Source organism: Thunnus maccoyii, chromosome 9 (assembly GCF_910596095.1).
Source record: "Thunnus maccoyii chromosome 9, fThuMac1.1, whole genome shotgun sequence".
Lineage (NCBI taxonomy): Eukaryota > Metazoa > Chordata > Actinopteri > Scombriformes > Scombridae > Thunnus > Thunnus maccoyii.
The window spans coordinates 34,448,882-34,462,548 of NC_056541.1; the positions used below are offsets into that span (position 1 = coordinate 34,448,882).

The following is a 13,667-nucleotide window of genomic DNA, read 5'->3' on the forward strand; positions in this document are numbered from 1 at the left end:
CACCTGTGTGTCTGGGTTCTTCCAAATCACGTAAACCTAACAAAGCTTCAGGCCATTTTCCAATTGCATTACTTCCTTCATCCAGTCCATTAGCTTCCATTCGTTTTACTATGGCATGAAAATTCAACCTGCAAAGACTTGTATGTTGAACAGAAAATAATACAACATAATAAACATCATTTTGACTTGCAGTCATTGCACAGTGGTGCAGTTTGAGTTTTAAAAATGTGGCAATGTGGCACATTTAAATGTAGGAACCTATTTAAGCTTTTAAATGACAAATATCTCAAATCTACAGATGGATTTGACATCTATGTTCTGTTGGATAGATAGCCAGAAATTTTGGCACAGAAATTGGTGACTTTCACGATCCTCTGACTTTTCATTTTGCACCATCATCAGGTTATAATTTCTATTAGTTCAAAACTTTGGTTTATGACCAAATACATACAGATCTAATGACATTCTCATCAGCCTCCACTAATTAGCAAATGTTAAACCTGCATTAACTGATTTTTTGGCCAGTTGGGGGCAGTGAAAACACAAGCTCATGTCATCACCTTTGAAGTTAATATGTTGAACTTGTTAGCAAGCAGTTGCTTCTTTACACATCCAGCAGTTATGGAGCAACATTATTGGAGTCATCATGTAATGATTATCAGTAATATTCACTCTCTTTTAGCTCTGTTTTTGGTCTCCACCAGCTCCTGAGGGAAATATCTGGCTCTTTAGCTGCTAAATGCTCCACTATGTTCACCAGCTAGTCTACAGCTAACTGTGTCTGTTTGCTGTTTGGTGCTGAGCAGGTAGTGTACAGTTGGTTTTTACAGCTTTTTCTCTAAAAACAGCTGCCTGCTGTGGCCCAAAACGACATTAATAGAGCAGTGAGAGTGAACAAAACAGTAAAGTTTCAGCTAAACAATGAACTGAAACTTGCTATAAAGCTCAATAAAGCTGAGAGGAGTCACTGATAATTCTCTGTAGGTTCATCACTACGAGCAACACCTCTCACATTACACATTATTTGATGCATTGTTAATGTAAAAAATATCCATCGTAGCAACTTTAAATGTTAGCATGCAAACAAGGTGACTTTAGCATTTATCTCAAAGCATCTCAGTGCCCACATACAGCCTCTCAGAGTTGCTAGCATTGCGTAGACTCTCAGTCTTGTTAATACAAGAAGCTGCCATATTATCTGTTACATACAGTTGGATATCAGAGCTTCGCACCAGGACCTGAGCACACCACCCTCAGTCTGCACCGTCACCATATTTAAAATAACTTATTGGGATCTTTCTGCCTTTTGTAATCATCACATCAAACTCAAGCTTATGTCACACACACAAGCTATTTTTAGTATGTACACAGGGTTCAAGTATATATCAGTAGTTCTCAGCTTGTTTTGCAGTTTGGGAAGATGCATTCATTTGGTGAGGTACAGTGGGAGGAGGCAACAGGGGACATGCTGGCAGATACCAGAGCCAGGATAGAAACTCCCACATGAAAGACAAACTCCTTCCAAAAGCACACTTTCATCAAATTTTCAAATGAACCAGTGAGAGAGCAAACTAGTCATAACGTGTGTCCATAACTTATTTTTCTACCAAAATAGAGACCAGTTAAACAAGGACACCATATGGTTGTACAGTAATAGTGTTGTTGTGTTGCTTTACTGTAAAACAGCACAGTTTAAAATACTGCGATGCCAACAGGGATGAAGATCATCTTTAGCAAAGTAGCTGAAACTGCTCCAAAGGAACTCTTCCCTGTAACAGATGTGGCCTAGATGTTTTGTGTAGTCTCCTCTGTAGGATGTTGAAGACTCTTCTGGGAAGTTTCCTCCTCTCTTGATCCCAGCTCATCCCAGAGAAAAACAGGAGCACTGGACCATCCTTAACGATGGCAGAGCCAGTCAAGTTCTGGATCCAGGAATATTGAAGTTTTAGGAGTGATGAGTTATCAGATAAGGGGATTGGCGTGCACGCTACGACTGCTCATTGTGATCTTTCGTCTTGCGATGAAAAATATGTCACTTAATGTACAGCAGTTAGTCCGTGACCCACTAGACTCTGTGTTCTGTGTGATGTATTAACATCGCCTTGCCTCTGGGCAGAGTGCAAAACTAATTGCAGTTGCATATGCAGCTGACCTCATTCGGTCAGTAAGAAGTTATGCAAAAAAATGAAAAATAGTATATAATTATAATATTTAAATGAAAAGAATTTGCATATAAGTAGAATTTCAAAAGTGCAAATATAAAGGCCAATGTGCACAGCACAGTAGCCCAGTTACAGTTACCAGTAATGTATCTTTGTAAGCAAGTGAAAATTTCTATCCAGCTTGGAACCGGAAGTGTTTGCGATGTACAAACTCTAGAAGCTATCTGCTGGAAAGAAGAGACACTTCAGGGTGACAGAACATATCATGATGTGTTCAGGTGCCAGAAGTGCAGTTGATTCCAGGTTAAATGATTTCAGGCCACAGACGATGATGGCTCTATGGAAATAGATGTTAAACTTTGGTTGATTGTCTTGTTCCTGCTCCATGAACAGCAAACTCGTCATTATCTCTAATCACATGACAAAAGAGATCTGAGAATCGTATTTTTAGCACAAGAACAAACAGTTTGAACTGTACAAAGCATTATATAAAGAAGAAGTCCTGATATTTATTTTATGCTGACTATTTAGTGGTAAGTAGGGGAGAAAATTAGAATTTCAAATGCTCAGTTTTTGTCTTCTCTCTTCACACTGAGTTTGAAACATTTCTGCTCCTGCAGTGGCCATGTTATATTCAAAGAGTAATGCAAAATGAATAGGACCACTTTACATTCCCAAAATACATAAGTAACAGGACTGGTCTTTATTTTATATAGCAGAATAGGCTTTGTTCTTGTTCATTTGAGCTAAAAGTGTCATCATCATTTTGCCTTTTTATGTAAGTATTGCAAATGATTTATTTAAAGGTGCAGTGTGCAGGATCTAGTGGCATCTAGAGGTGAGGTTGCAGATTGCAGCCGACTAAATATCCCTCCACCTCCCCTTCCAAGTGTTTAGGAGAACCTACAGCAAAAGGCCCTCTCTAGAGCCAGTGTTTGGTTTGTCCTCTCTAGGCTACTGTAGAAACATGGCGGTGCAACATGGCGGCCTCCGTGGAAGAGGACCCGCTCCCTATGTAGATATAAAGGCTCATTCTAAGATATTATACACTAATTAAAACATACTTATGAATATTATATTCTATCTCTGCCAAGTCTGTTCCGCTAGATGCCACTAAACTCTACACACTGCACCTTTAAAACAAAGCGGATCAAAACAGAGCAGCTTTTAATGAAAGATATACCGAGTGAACGACCATTTATCCTTTATGCTTTCAGAGCTTGATCTTTTTTTCCTTGAAAAAGCAGCTGAGCTCATGTTGCCGAATCTCTGCCAGGAAACCAGACAGGCAAGACAAATAGATCCCTGCAGCTGCGCTCTCACCCCCTGACCAGGCGGGATGAGTTTGCCTGTCATGCCCTTGTGAGGAGAAGCCGGTGGCTGTCCTTCTGCCTGACAGACTAATGCGCCAGCCACCTGTCCACGCTGCAACACGCCTCACTTGTAACTATAAACTCTCTTCCTATCTCTATTGGAGAGCGTGGACTTTCAGTTTGAGAGCATGATTCACTGATTTCACATGCACATTTTGTAATTCTTTCCCTCAAAGCCCTGCCCTTGCACGTAAATAGCCCCTGCTTGCTCGTAGTGTATGCTTGTACTCAGACATATTGTTGCTCGCCCGGACTTCCTGTTCCAGCGTCAGCCTTCTCCTCACACTCAGGCTGTTTCTGTGAAACATCTGCTCTTTGATTTCTGCTCTGCTCCCCAATTTTTTGTGCAACAACCCTGTCAACATCCCCCGACCAAAAGAATGCCAGATGTAGTGTTGACCAGTGAAGTGATCCCTGCCTCCTCGTGGGCACGTTCGTTTTACTTGTTAGAACGTCCCATACGGGCGGTTACTCTTTAACCAGGTTCATGCCCTCCCGTCCTCCAGGGTTTTATTAAATATACTTCCTTTGCTTTCTTGTGCGACTATAAAAGGACAGTTCATGTATATAGCAGCACCTGTGCTTATATAATAGTACCTGTATAGCAGACCGTCGGTGTGCTCGAGGAGAAAACAACGTCCCCTTCATGACTCACGAGTCTCGCTGATCACCAAAGTCAAGGACCTCAAGTAAGTTTATTGTTTTAATGGTGCTGTTACTTCCTTCAGATTGAATATTTGTCATATTTGCGGCACAAGATACATCCATGATGATATGTTTGGCTTTCGAGTGTTGTATGTTACGTGAACACTGTTGCTAGGCAACTAAACAAAATGGACACCGTTGTGTTTCTTTTTTTTTAATCTATATTTCATTGTTTAGGAACGCTAGCTAACACATTAAGACTTCAGTGAGCTATGAGCAGTGGTGAGGTCGTGTATTGTGTAGTTATATTGACTGTTGTCTTAATGTGTTAGCTAGCATTAGCTACTGCTGCTGTTGGTACTTTTCCCATTCCTAAACAATGGAATACAAGTTTTAAAAAAAAGAAACGCGGCAGCATCCTTTTATTTCAAAAGTCGCACAAGAAAACAAGAGAGGTACATTTAATGAAGCCTTGGAGGGCGGGAGCAGATGAACCTGGGTAAAGAGTAACCGCCCGTACGGGACGCTCTAAGAAGTAAAGCGCACGCGCCCACAGAGAGACAGGGATCATTTCATTGGTCAACACTACACCTGGCATGTTGCACAAAAAGTCAGAGAGCAAAAATTTGAGAGCAGATGTTTGATGAGATGCACAGACGCAGCCTGAGAGAGAAGAAGAGCTGAAGCTGCAGCAGCAAATCTGTGCAAACAAGAATATATCAACAATATATCTGAGCTGTTTAAATGTGAGGGCAGAGGTTTGAGGGAAAGAATTACAACGCTCTTGAATAAAGATAGGAAATAATACCCCTGGTGATGGAATGAAAATATAACAGGAGGTTTTCCCCTTTGGCTGAATCTTACTGCAACCTGCTGTCTTCTTCTCCTTATACCTCCTCCTCCTCCTCTTCCTCCTTCTGCATCACATCTCTTGACAACCGAAGCTGTCCTCGTGAAGCAGAATCATTCACAGATAAACTCATCTGTCCTTTCACATCCTGTCTTCCCTCTGTTGTGGCTGTGCGATCAGATGCTGGGGGATCGATGGGCTGCTGGTTAGAAGACTCTTGCTTCACTCACTGTGAACTGAATGTTAATTATCAATTCAATCCAGCGTCAGCGAGTAGCAGCGACCACTTCATCTGACAGTCTTCTCCTGGTTTTAATGGGCTAAGCATGAGCCAAATCTCTGAGACAGGAGTGTGTCTTGGTAAGGCCATGTTCAGGTAGACTCTTTGTAAATAATGTGTGACTTCTTCCAGAAAATACTCGTTCACACGTTGGTGCAGCAGCCGTTTAATTCATCCTGGTTCAATATCTCTTGTCCTTTTGCTCTAAAAGCATATTTTAACAGGGAGTTAACTGAATTGTGAAAGCAAAGCACTTAACGTGGCAATTTTTCATCACTATATCATCATTATTATATATATATTATCCAGAGTGTTTATCCTCCGCTGCGACAGGGCGCTCAGGGTCCTGATGATGCAGATTAGCGTCGCTCAGGGTTTTAGTTGTGAGGATCCTTTATTGTGCTGTTTGACTGTGGATGGATGATTGTAAGATGTTCAAAGGATACATTTTCTTCTTGATTAGTATTTTTAAGGAATAACCTGCATCACTTTAACACACTGACTGATACAACATAAAGTCATCATTTAGCTACGGATGCTCTGATCACACTTTTTCTCTCCTGAAGCCAATTCTGAGCTCCGTAATCGACTGATTCAAAGAACCAATCAGATACCAGAGGTCTTTTTCCTTTTTGGCCAATACCTGATTTGTTTAATGAAATCAATACGGACACTGATACTGATTCAGTGGACCAAATCTGTAAATAGATTCAACCCACAGCCTGTTCTTCAAAGTATATACATTTGCTGTTGAGCACATCCTGTGTCAGGTAGGACGTCAGTGGGGAAAGGTTTGGTGTAAACATATTGCAATCCTCACTCACTATGTGTTGGAAGAATTAACTGAAGAGCTGGAGAGTCAGCCTGAGCGATGGCTGTCACCTCGGCTTTACATAGAAAGGAAACAGGAGCTTGTTTGAAGTCAGTGAGTGTATTTCCACACCTTTAACTCATAGCAAAAAACAACATAGCTTGGACCCATGTGTGAGCATGCAAGAGGACCACAAGGACTCCCAAATGTATCTGCAACTGTGAGTGACAGTCATCTGTGTGTAAGGAGTGCTCACTAATCAGCCCCAAGTAAATAAATACTGTGTCTGAAATCACTGTGCTAGTGCACTTTATTTACTGTCCACTAGGGTTGTGCGATATGATTATATTAGATTGTGAATGATTAAAATGTCTCCACCATCGCGCTGTAGTGCACATCGTATCAGTTCAGCTCTGTGACGCTAGCAGGACGCTAGCAGGAGGCTAGCAGGAGCCTAGCAGGAGGCTAGCAGGAGGCTAGCAGGAAGCAGGAGGCTAGCAGGAGGCTAGCAGGAGGATAGCAGGAGGCTAGCAGGAGGCTAGCAGGAAGCAGGAGGCTAGCAGGAGGCTAGCAGGAGGCTAAGGGGTCAGCATCAGTTGATATTAACAAACTTTATTTTACTTTTCATTTACAGTGTAAACAACAGAAATGAATAAGAATACATTTTTATCATTTTTTTGAAGACACTGATCTGATGATCACATGTTTCAGTTCTACATGAAACACAGTCAGTGACATAAACTGACAGTTATTCACTGAATAGCATTGGTGGAGCCTGCAGATGAAGGCAGGTGCGTTCCATTTTAAGTCTTCCGCTTCCCTTGGGCCCTGCCCCGGTAAGTGATCGCTAGCGTAATGTAATATCAAGTGGCAAACAAGGGTAAGTGTAAGTAAAGTGTAAGAAGTATGCACTATACAGTTTTGTGCCTTCACATGAAAGACAGAATTTACTGTCCCGACCCGACCAGAGGAGACAATATCAAAACAAGAATCCACCACTTTAACTCTGCTTATAACTCTTTTCTTTTGCCTTCTTCCAGAGTCGGAAACACGCCAATAAAGTGCGGCTGTATTACATGCTACATCCTGTGGATGGAGGCTGCCCTGCCAAGAAGCTCAGAACAGACAACGTAAGTCCGCTGTGAAATATACATGTTTCCCCACGGCCTCAGTAATCACTGAGCAACATGCACACATCAGTCCACGGCTGCCAGTCTCACATGGACACCTTTATTGTTAATGGATTTTCCTGCTTTTCCCAGAGCCGAGTGTCTTCATGACCCCCCTACAGTCCCTCTGTGTCAGAACAGCTGACAGATAAACAGCAGTGCCATATTTCTAGACCAATGAACAATGCGACAGTGACGGCGCTGCCGTCGGATGCCAGGAGATGCCAACTTTTCATCAAACACAAAGACACATTGCTCGGTATCCGGCCCTCCCAGCCATGCCTGTCATATAAATTGAAAATACATGACGTGTTTGACAGACGCAATTATGTGGCCTGTCATTCCTTGTTCGATAAGCGTTTGGGTGGCTCTGTGTGCTGTTTGGTTAGTGTAGCCTTTACAGCTTGAAGCTACTTCTGTTCCTCTTTGTCTCCACTGGGGAAAGAAAAAAAACATGGTTTTTACATCCACTTGCAGCTCAGCCCACACTCAGATAAGCATCCTGGTGTTGAGATCTCACTGTCATTTTTATTCTGAGTTCCTTCAGAGTTGCAGGTTGGGGTGATAGAGGAGGTTAGGAGAGGCTGTAGTGGACACAGTGGAGTGAGGGGACTCTCTGTTGTGGTTACTGGGGGGTTTTACTGGGAGCAGTTAGACTTCTCAAGCAGATAAGGACACATGAAGGGATCGTGCCTCAGCTCAGCATCCAGTTTTACTGTTCTGTTTCTGTTTCACTGTGCATTTTCCCATCGAACTCATCCTCTCTGGGTCTTTTTTTGTTCTCATCTCATCTCTGTTCCCCCTGTCGCATGCCTTCACTCATCTTTTTTACTCCTGCCTCCTATTTTCCTTCCCTTTCCTCTAGTCTTCTGCTTGTCTGTCTTCATTTTTCCATTCCTAATCTCTTTCCTCCTACAATTCTCTCCTCCATTTCTATTTTTTCTTCCCCTTTCACCCTGCTCCTTTCATCCCCCCTCTGTTCATCTCTTCTCCTCCCTTTCTTTAGTCTTTTCCTATTTTATTTCCCCTCTACTCTCCTTTTATCTGGCTTCCTGTCTAGGGCTGGGCAATATGGCAAAAATGCTATCTCTGTTTTTTTTCCATATCAGTTCGATATCAATATATCAAAGTAAAAATGAAGTCAGTATTTCTGTCAAGTTAAAAGATTTCTGTAAGTTTAAAATTCAGAGTTGGAACAATTATGAGATTTGCATGAGCTGCAAACACAAAGTCTAAAAAAAATCAGTCAAATGAGTCAAACCCAAAATCACATCTTTTCACCTTCTGCCATAAAAAAGCAACATCATGTGATTTATCTATTGAAAGGGTCAAAACAGAGAAGAAGAGCAACGTTGCAGTTTGTTGCTGTTTGTTTCGAGGGATGATGTTTAACTGGAAGCGTTTTTGCTCAGTGTGCTTTATTGGATGGTAATTGTGAAAGAAGTGATGGAGAGCTGGTTGACCCAAAGTGCAGAACTTGTCAGGAGAACCAGGATGTCTTACGCAGCAACATTTATTGAAGCTTGATCAAGGAGAAACACTCAGTTCTGCAGTCTACTTCTGGACAAGAGTATTTAAATCCTTACTACCTCCAAATAAGGTTATTCTTCTCATGTCTATGCCTCTATTGGTTATTGAACTATAAACAAGACACTATGCTAGCTAACGTTAACTGAAGTCATGTAGTCTGTACACAGGTCCCTGAGAGGAGATTCACAGTAATCCTTCAGGTTTGACGCAGGTTCATGACACAGTTTTTTTCTTCTGGGCAGCAGAAACACAACGCTGATATATCGTCACCTCTGAAGTTGATGTTGAACTTGTTTGCAAACGTTTGCCATTTCCACATCCAGCAGATATGGAGCAACATTATCTTTCATTTGGAGTCGTGTTTCTGTCCATCTGGTGAATTTACGTCCAATGTTCACTCTCTTTTAGCTCTGTTTTTGGTCTCCACTGATTTGTGAGGGAAATATCTGGCTCTGTAGCTGCTAAATGCTCCATGACCATGTGTTCACCAGCTGATCACTAATTTGGTTTGTTTGTTGTTTGAAAACTGAAAACTGCTGCATGCTATCTGAAAGAACTGATGAGAGCCAAGAGACTCAACCAAAACAAACCAAAACAATGAGCTTAAAGACACTATAGAGCTCTGTAAAGTCCTGTCATGTTGTTTTGTGAATCCATCACTATGGACGACCTGATATAAGCTGTTACATTTTCTCATTTATCCATTAAATGACTGTTGGGTTGTTGGGATGCAAATTTTAAGCAATTACTTTAACCCAAAGTTAGCTGCTTTAATAATCAATTATCAGTTAATCATTAAGAATATCTGGAATATGTTGGATGTTTTTCCATTAGAAAACCTTTGAACCACTGATATGACTGATATGTTATCAGAGTAGGCTACATTAGGAGATAAAAGAACAGATCAAGTTAACACCAGGTTACTGGTTAATGATGAACTAAATAACACAATGATGATAATGAACTAAATAACACAGAATTATGGAGCTCCCATCTGTCATTCAACAACTGGCTCAACAAAATCCAAAGTATTACACACAGCAAACAGCTGCACAACTTCCAGCTTCACTAGAGGACGTTAATTAGCTCTGAGTACATGTGTTTGACAGATCTAACAATGAATTAACATTTAATCCAAATTGCTGTAGCCTTCAACAGTAAATAACCTGCAACATTATCGAATAAATATCAAACATGTTCCCCCAATAATCTGCATACCTGATTTAGCTACATGATGGAGTGATGTGTGTTATTGACTGTAGCTAACGTTAGCCCAGCTGCTGGAAACAGCTGCTCAGCTGCAGCAGATGTCCTGGGGACGATCAATATGTCGCTCCAACTTCATCAGTCCATTTACTGCCACTGCTAAAATGCATTTGTACTCAGAGTGGGAGAGTGTCACTTATACAGTTCATCACTTTTGTGTTGATTTTGTTGGAAGCATGTGTAATTACAGTCCTATCGTATGACACTCAGCTCTCAGCCTGCGTAAACTGAGCAGCTGCTTCTGTTGAAGATGCTAGTTTACCGTTAGCATGAGCCTCAGAAAGCTAAACCGGACAGCCACCAACAACTTCATCAACATGACGCAGCGAGCAGAGTGAGGCAATGTTTGTCTTCCTCGGAGGAAGGAGGTGCGTTTATTTAACTTAAACGCAGTAACTTCATACTGCAGCAAATCTACACAACATTTTACACCACCCGTCCCTCATCTTCATCCCCTCCCCTCATTTTCACTAATCATTTTACTCCCTCCTGTTTTCATCCTCTTCCTCCCCTCAGCTCTTCTTTCATTTCCTCATCTCATTTTCTCCTTTTCTTCGACTCTTCCCAACTACACGTCCTTGTCTTGTCTTCTCTTCCTTTTCCCTCCTCAGATTTCCGTCTGTCAGTGTGTCTTTGATGTGTTTGTTTCTCCGAGACACAGGAGTCCACTCGATCTCCTGCCGGCGCTCCACTGATGCTTTTATCACTTGGGCTGAAACCATTTGGGATTCAGACCAAGTGAGCGATGAGTGATGTATGAACATGGACGTCACAGCTCATCATTCTTTCAATCTCTTTGTGTGTCCTATTACCTTCCTGTCATGCTACACAGGTACGACACACTGTTTGACCGTTTAATACACACTGTGGTTCTGTACTCTGTCACTTCATCGTCTCTTCTTTATGGTTGATATTATTGGTATTAGTTTGAAAAGGACATCATGGCACCACTGTGCTCCCAGTTTAAGCCTGGACAGGTTCATTTGTTGCACCTTTTCTCTCTCTTTCTTTGTCCTTATTTTTCCCGCCACAAAATACTGTTAACAGTAAAAATTATTCAGTGGTAGAGGAATGGTGCAGATCCTTAAAGGTATCCTGTGCACTTTTTGCCCACTAGTAGCAGTACAGAATAATGTTTTAATGTCCCCATTTTGTTTGTATCTTGTGCTCGCCAGGCTCCCCGGAGCAGCGCTGGGCTGTAAATGTGATTTTGGTGTAGGGGTCATGTGACACACACTTGCCCAAAAAGACTTTTTGCTTCTGAAGGACTTGCGACGCTGCAGAATGCTCCCTTTTACATGTAGGAAGAGTAGATAGTTACTTCATCAGGTACAGATGGATCACGGATGGCACCGGATGAAGAGTTAATGTAATAAAAATTATAAAATATTTTTAAAAAGGAGCATTTTAGTTTTAGTGTTGTGAGTCTTTGGTAAACAGACAGTATCTGCGGTTTCTTGGACTCGTGATATGAAAGATGTTCATTTTTTCTGCACACTGATTCCAAAAAAGACTTTTTCCCAAACACAATAATTATAAAAGAAGAGGCTATCAAGCAATGAGTGTGTCTGTGAGCATCACAAACTCCCTGAAACGACTCTTTTTATGATCAGAATTAAATGATCAGAACAGGAAGTCAGCCAGCTCAAAGTGACTCAGCGCTTATCCTCAAAAGTCTGATATTTCCTCTACATGTATGAACCCAGTGAGCAACTTTCATCAGAATAAATAAACAGGCACCATCAGGAACTCTGTGTACAGTTTTATTAATACATTGATTATACCTGCACATGAGGATGTAACTTTCCAACCTCTCTACTCTCCTCCTTCTGTTTTCTTTCCCTCCCTCAGCTGTGTTATCTCTTCAATACTACTTCCTTCCTCACACGTCCTCTACAAAAGCTTGTTTTTGTCACTGTCTTGGACGTCTGAGACACAAGAGACAGCACTCAGCTGCTGCTTTTATCACTCAGATCAGCAGGGAACGAGGCAAGAAACTACTGGAAAATAAACATGGATGTAAACAATGCTTCAAAATATTCAAATGAATATTATAAGTATTAATGAATCAATGTGTAAGCTGCATTTTAATATTATATCTGGTAAAACTGAATAAATGTTGTGCAGTATTTCCTTTGAGATGTAGAAGTATAAAGCAGCAGATAGTTTCTAGCACTGCAGCATTCAAAGCACACCGGACACTAAACAGTTAATAAGGAACATATTCATGCAGAGTGATTCAGAATTGTGCCTGAGGTGAAAGCAGTTGTATTTATTGTATTTTTTTCCTCTGTGGCAGATAGTATTAGTCCAGCTGCTCTCAATATCAAAGCTGTTAGTATTTTGTGTATCGCTGTCAGGTAGATTCTGTGTCTGCTTTGTACCTGCTGTGTTAACAGAGATGGCAGACAAATCGCTTTCTACATGGATACAGTTGTTTCTCCAGCATCTCTGTCCGTACTGCAGCATCACTGAGCAGAGGAGTGAACAGGAAAAGAGCTTTCCAGCCTGGTTCATGTGAGGTGACCTTGATGGCTTGTGTCATTTAAAGGCCTCGGTGTGTGTGAGGGCAGAGCTCAGGGTTTCCCTGCAAGTCTAAAGGTCTAGAAAGTGCTTAGAATAATACACAGCATCACACCATGTTTTACTACCTCGTACTCAGTACAAAATGACTACAGTAAGATGATTAATACAAAAGACTGAACATTTGTTTAAGAGATTTCTGCTTTTCAAAACTGAGATAAAACACGTCTACTCCTAGTTGATCATTCCTGCTGATTTTAGTATCCAGTAAGCAGCTGATTATGTGTGAGGTTGTCCTGGAGACGGTGGGAAATATCTGTCATAAGAGTCCTATGCTAGGAAAAGACAGACATGCTGTGGAAATTCATCACTTCCTGCTATTAAATGAGACGTTCTTAATCATTTCAGTCAAGAAAAATGATTACAACAGATGAGAGGCACATATTAGCTCTCAATCCAATAATCCAGTGGCTTTTAATACAGCGTTAAACTGACATATGCAGCAACACACTATTGATTGTCTCATGCACATGGTGACATTGAGGTTGCCAATATAAATATACACTTCACAAAGAAGTGTTCATAAAGGTCTTCACTCTGCAGTGTTGCATGTTGTACTGTAGGATGCTCTCAGCTGTGCATGATTAACAGGCTGCAGGTAGGAAGTTAAACTGTCCACCTAAAGCAAACAACTTCTTACCACTTAGTCAGAAGGAAGATTTTTAGCCACGTCAGCGTTAGAAACGGCTGTTAGTAGTGGTGTAACAGAACGCAGTTGATCCGTGATCTGTACAGATTAACTGCAAAATGTAACGTCTCATTTAAGACAAACTGCTGTAAGTACAAGTCATGGACAGACAGCATGTCGCTAACAGCGACCACCAAACCAGCATCTAACGGGTTCAAAGTGACATTCGAGTCATGTTTACCTGCTGTTTAACATGCTGCAGCTGAGCAGCTAATTAGCTACCATAGCTAGCTGCTAACTGATGTTAGCGGTGAATGTTTGTTTGGTGGCTCATTTAACGAGCTGCAGGATAAGACACGTGTTCATGTTT

At 41.4% G+C, this 13,667-nt stretch overlaps 1 protein-coding gene across 5 annotated transcripts in view; it reads left to right on the forward strand.

The window, feature by feature from the left end:
- zmat4a (zinc finger, matrin-type 4a) overlaps window positions 1-13,667 on the forward strand; it is a 128,406-nt gene that overhangs the window by 44,954 nt on the left and 69,785 nt on the right. For 3 of the 5 annotated variants that reach the window (XR_006098220.1, XM_042422166.1, XM_042422167.1), the window contains exon 3: window positions 7,162-7,251. Coding sequence is in view for 4 of the 5 variants with exons in the window: in XM_042422166.1 (XP_042278100.1) it covers window positions 7,162-7,251 (90 nt within the window). In the remaining variant the exon portion in view is untranslated. Of the gene's footprint in view, window positions 1-6,149; window positions 6,342-7,161; window positions 7,252-13,667 lie in introns of those variants that run through there. The other 2 variants (XM_042422169.1, XM_042422168.1) reach the window with 2 other exon arrangements.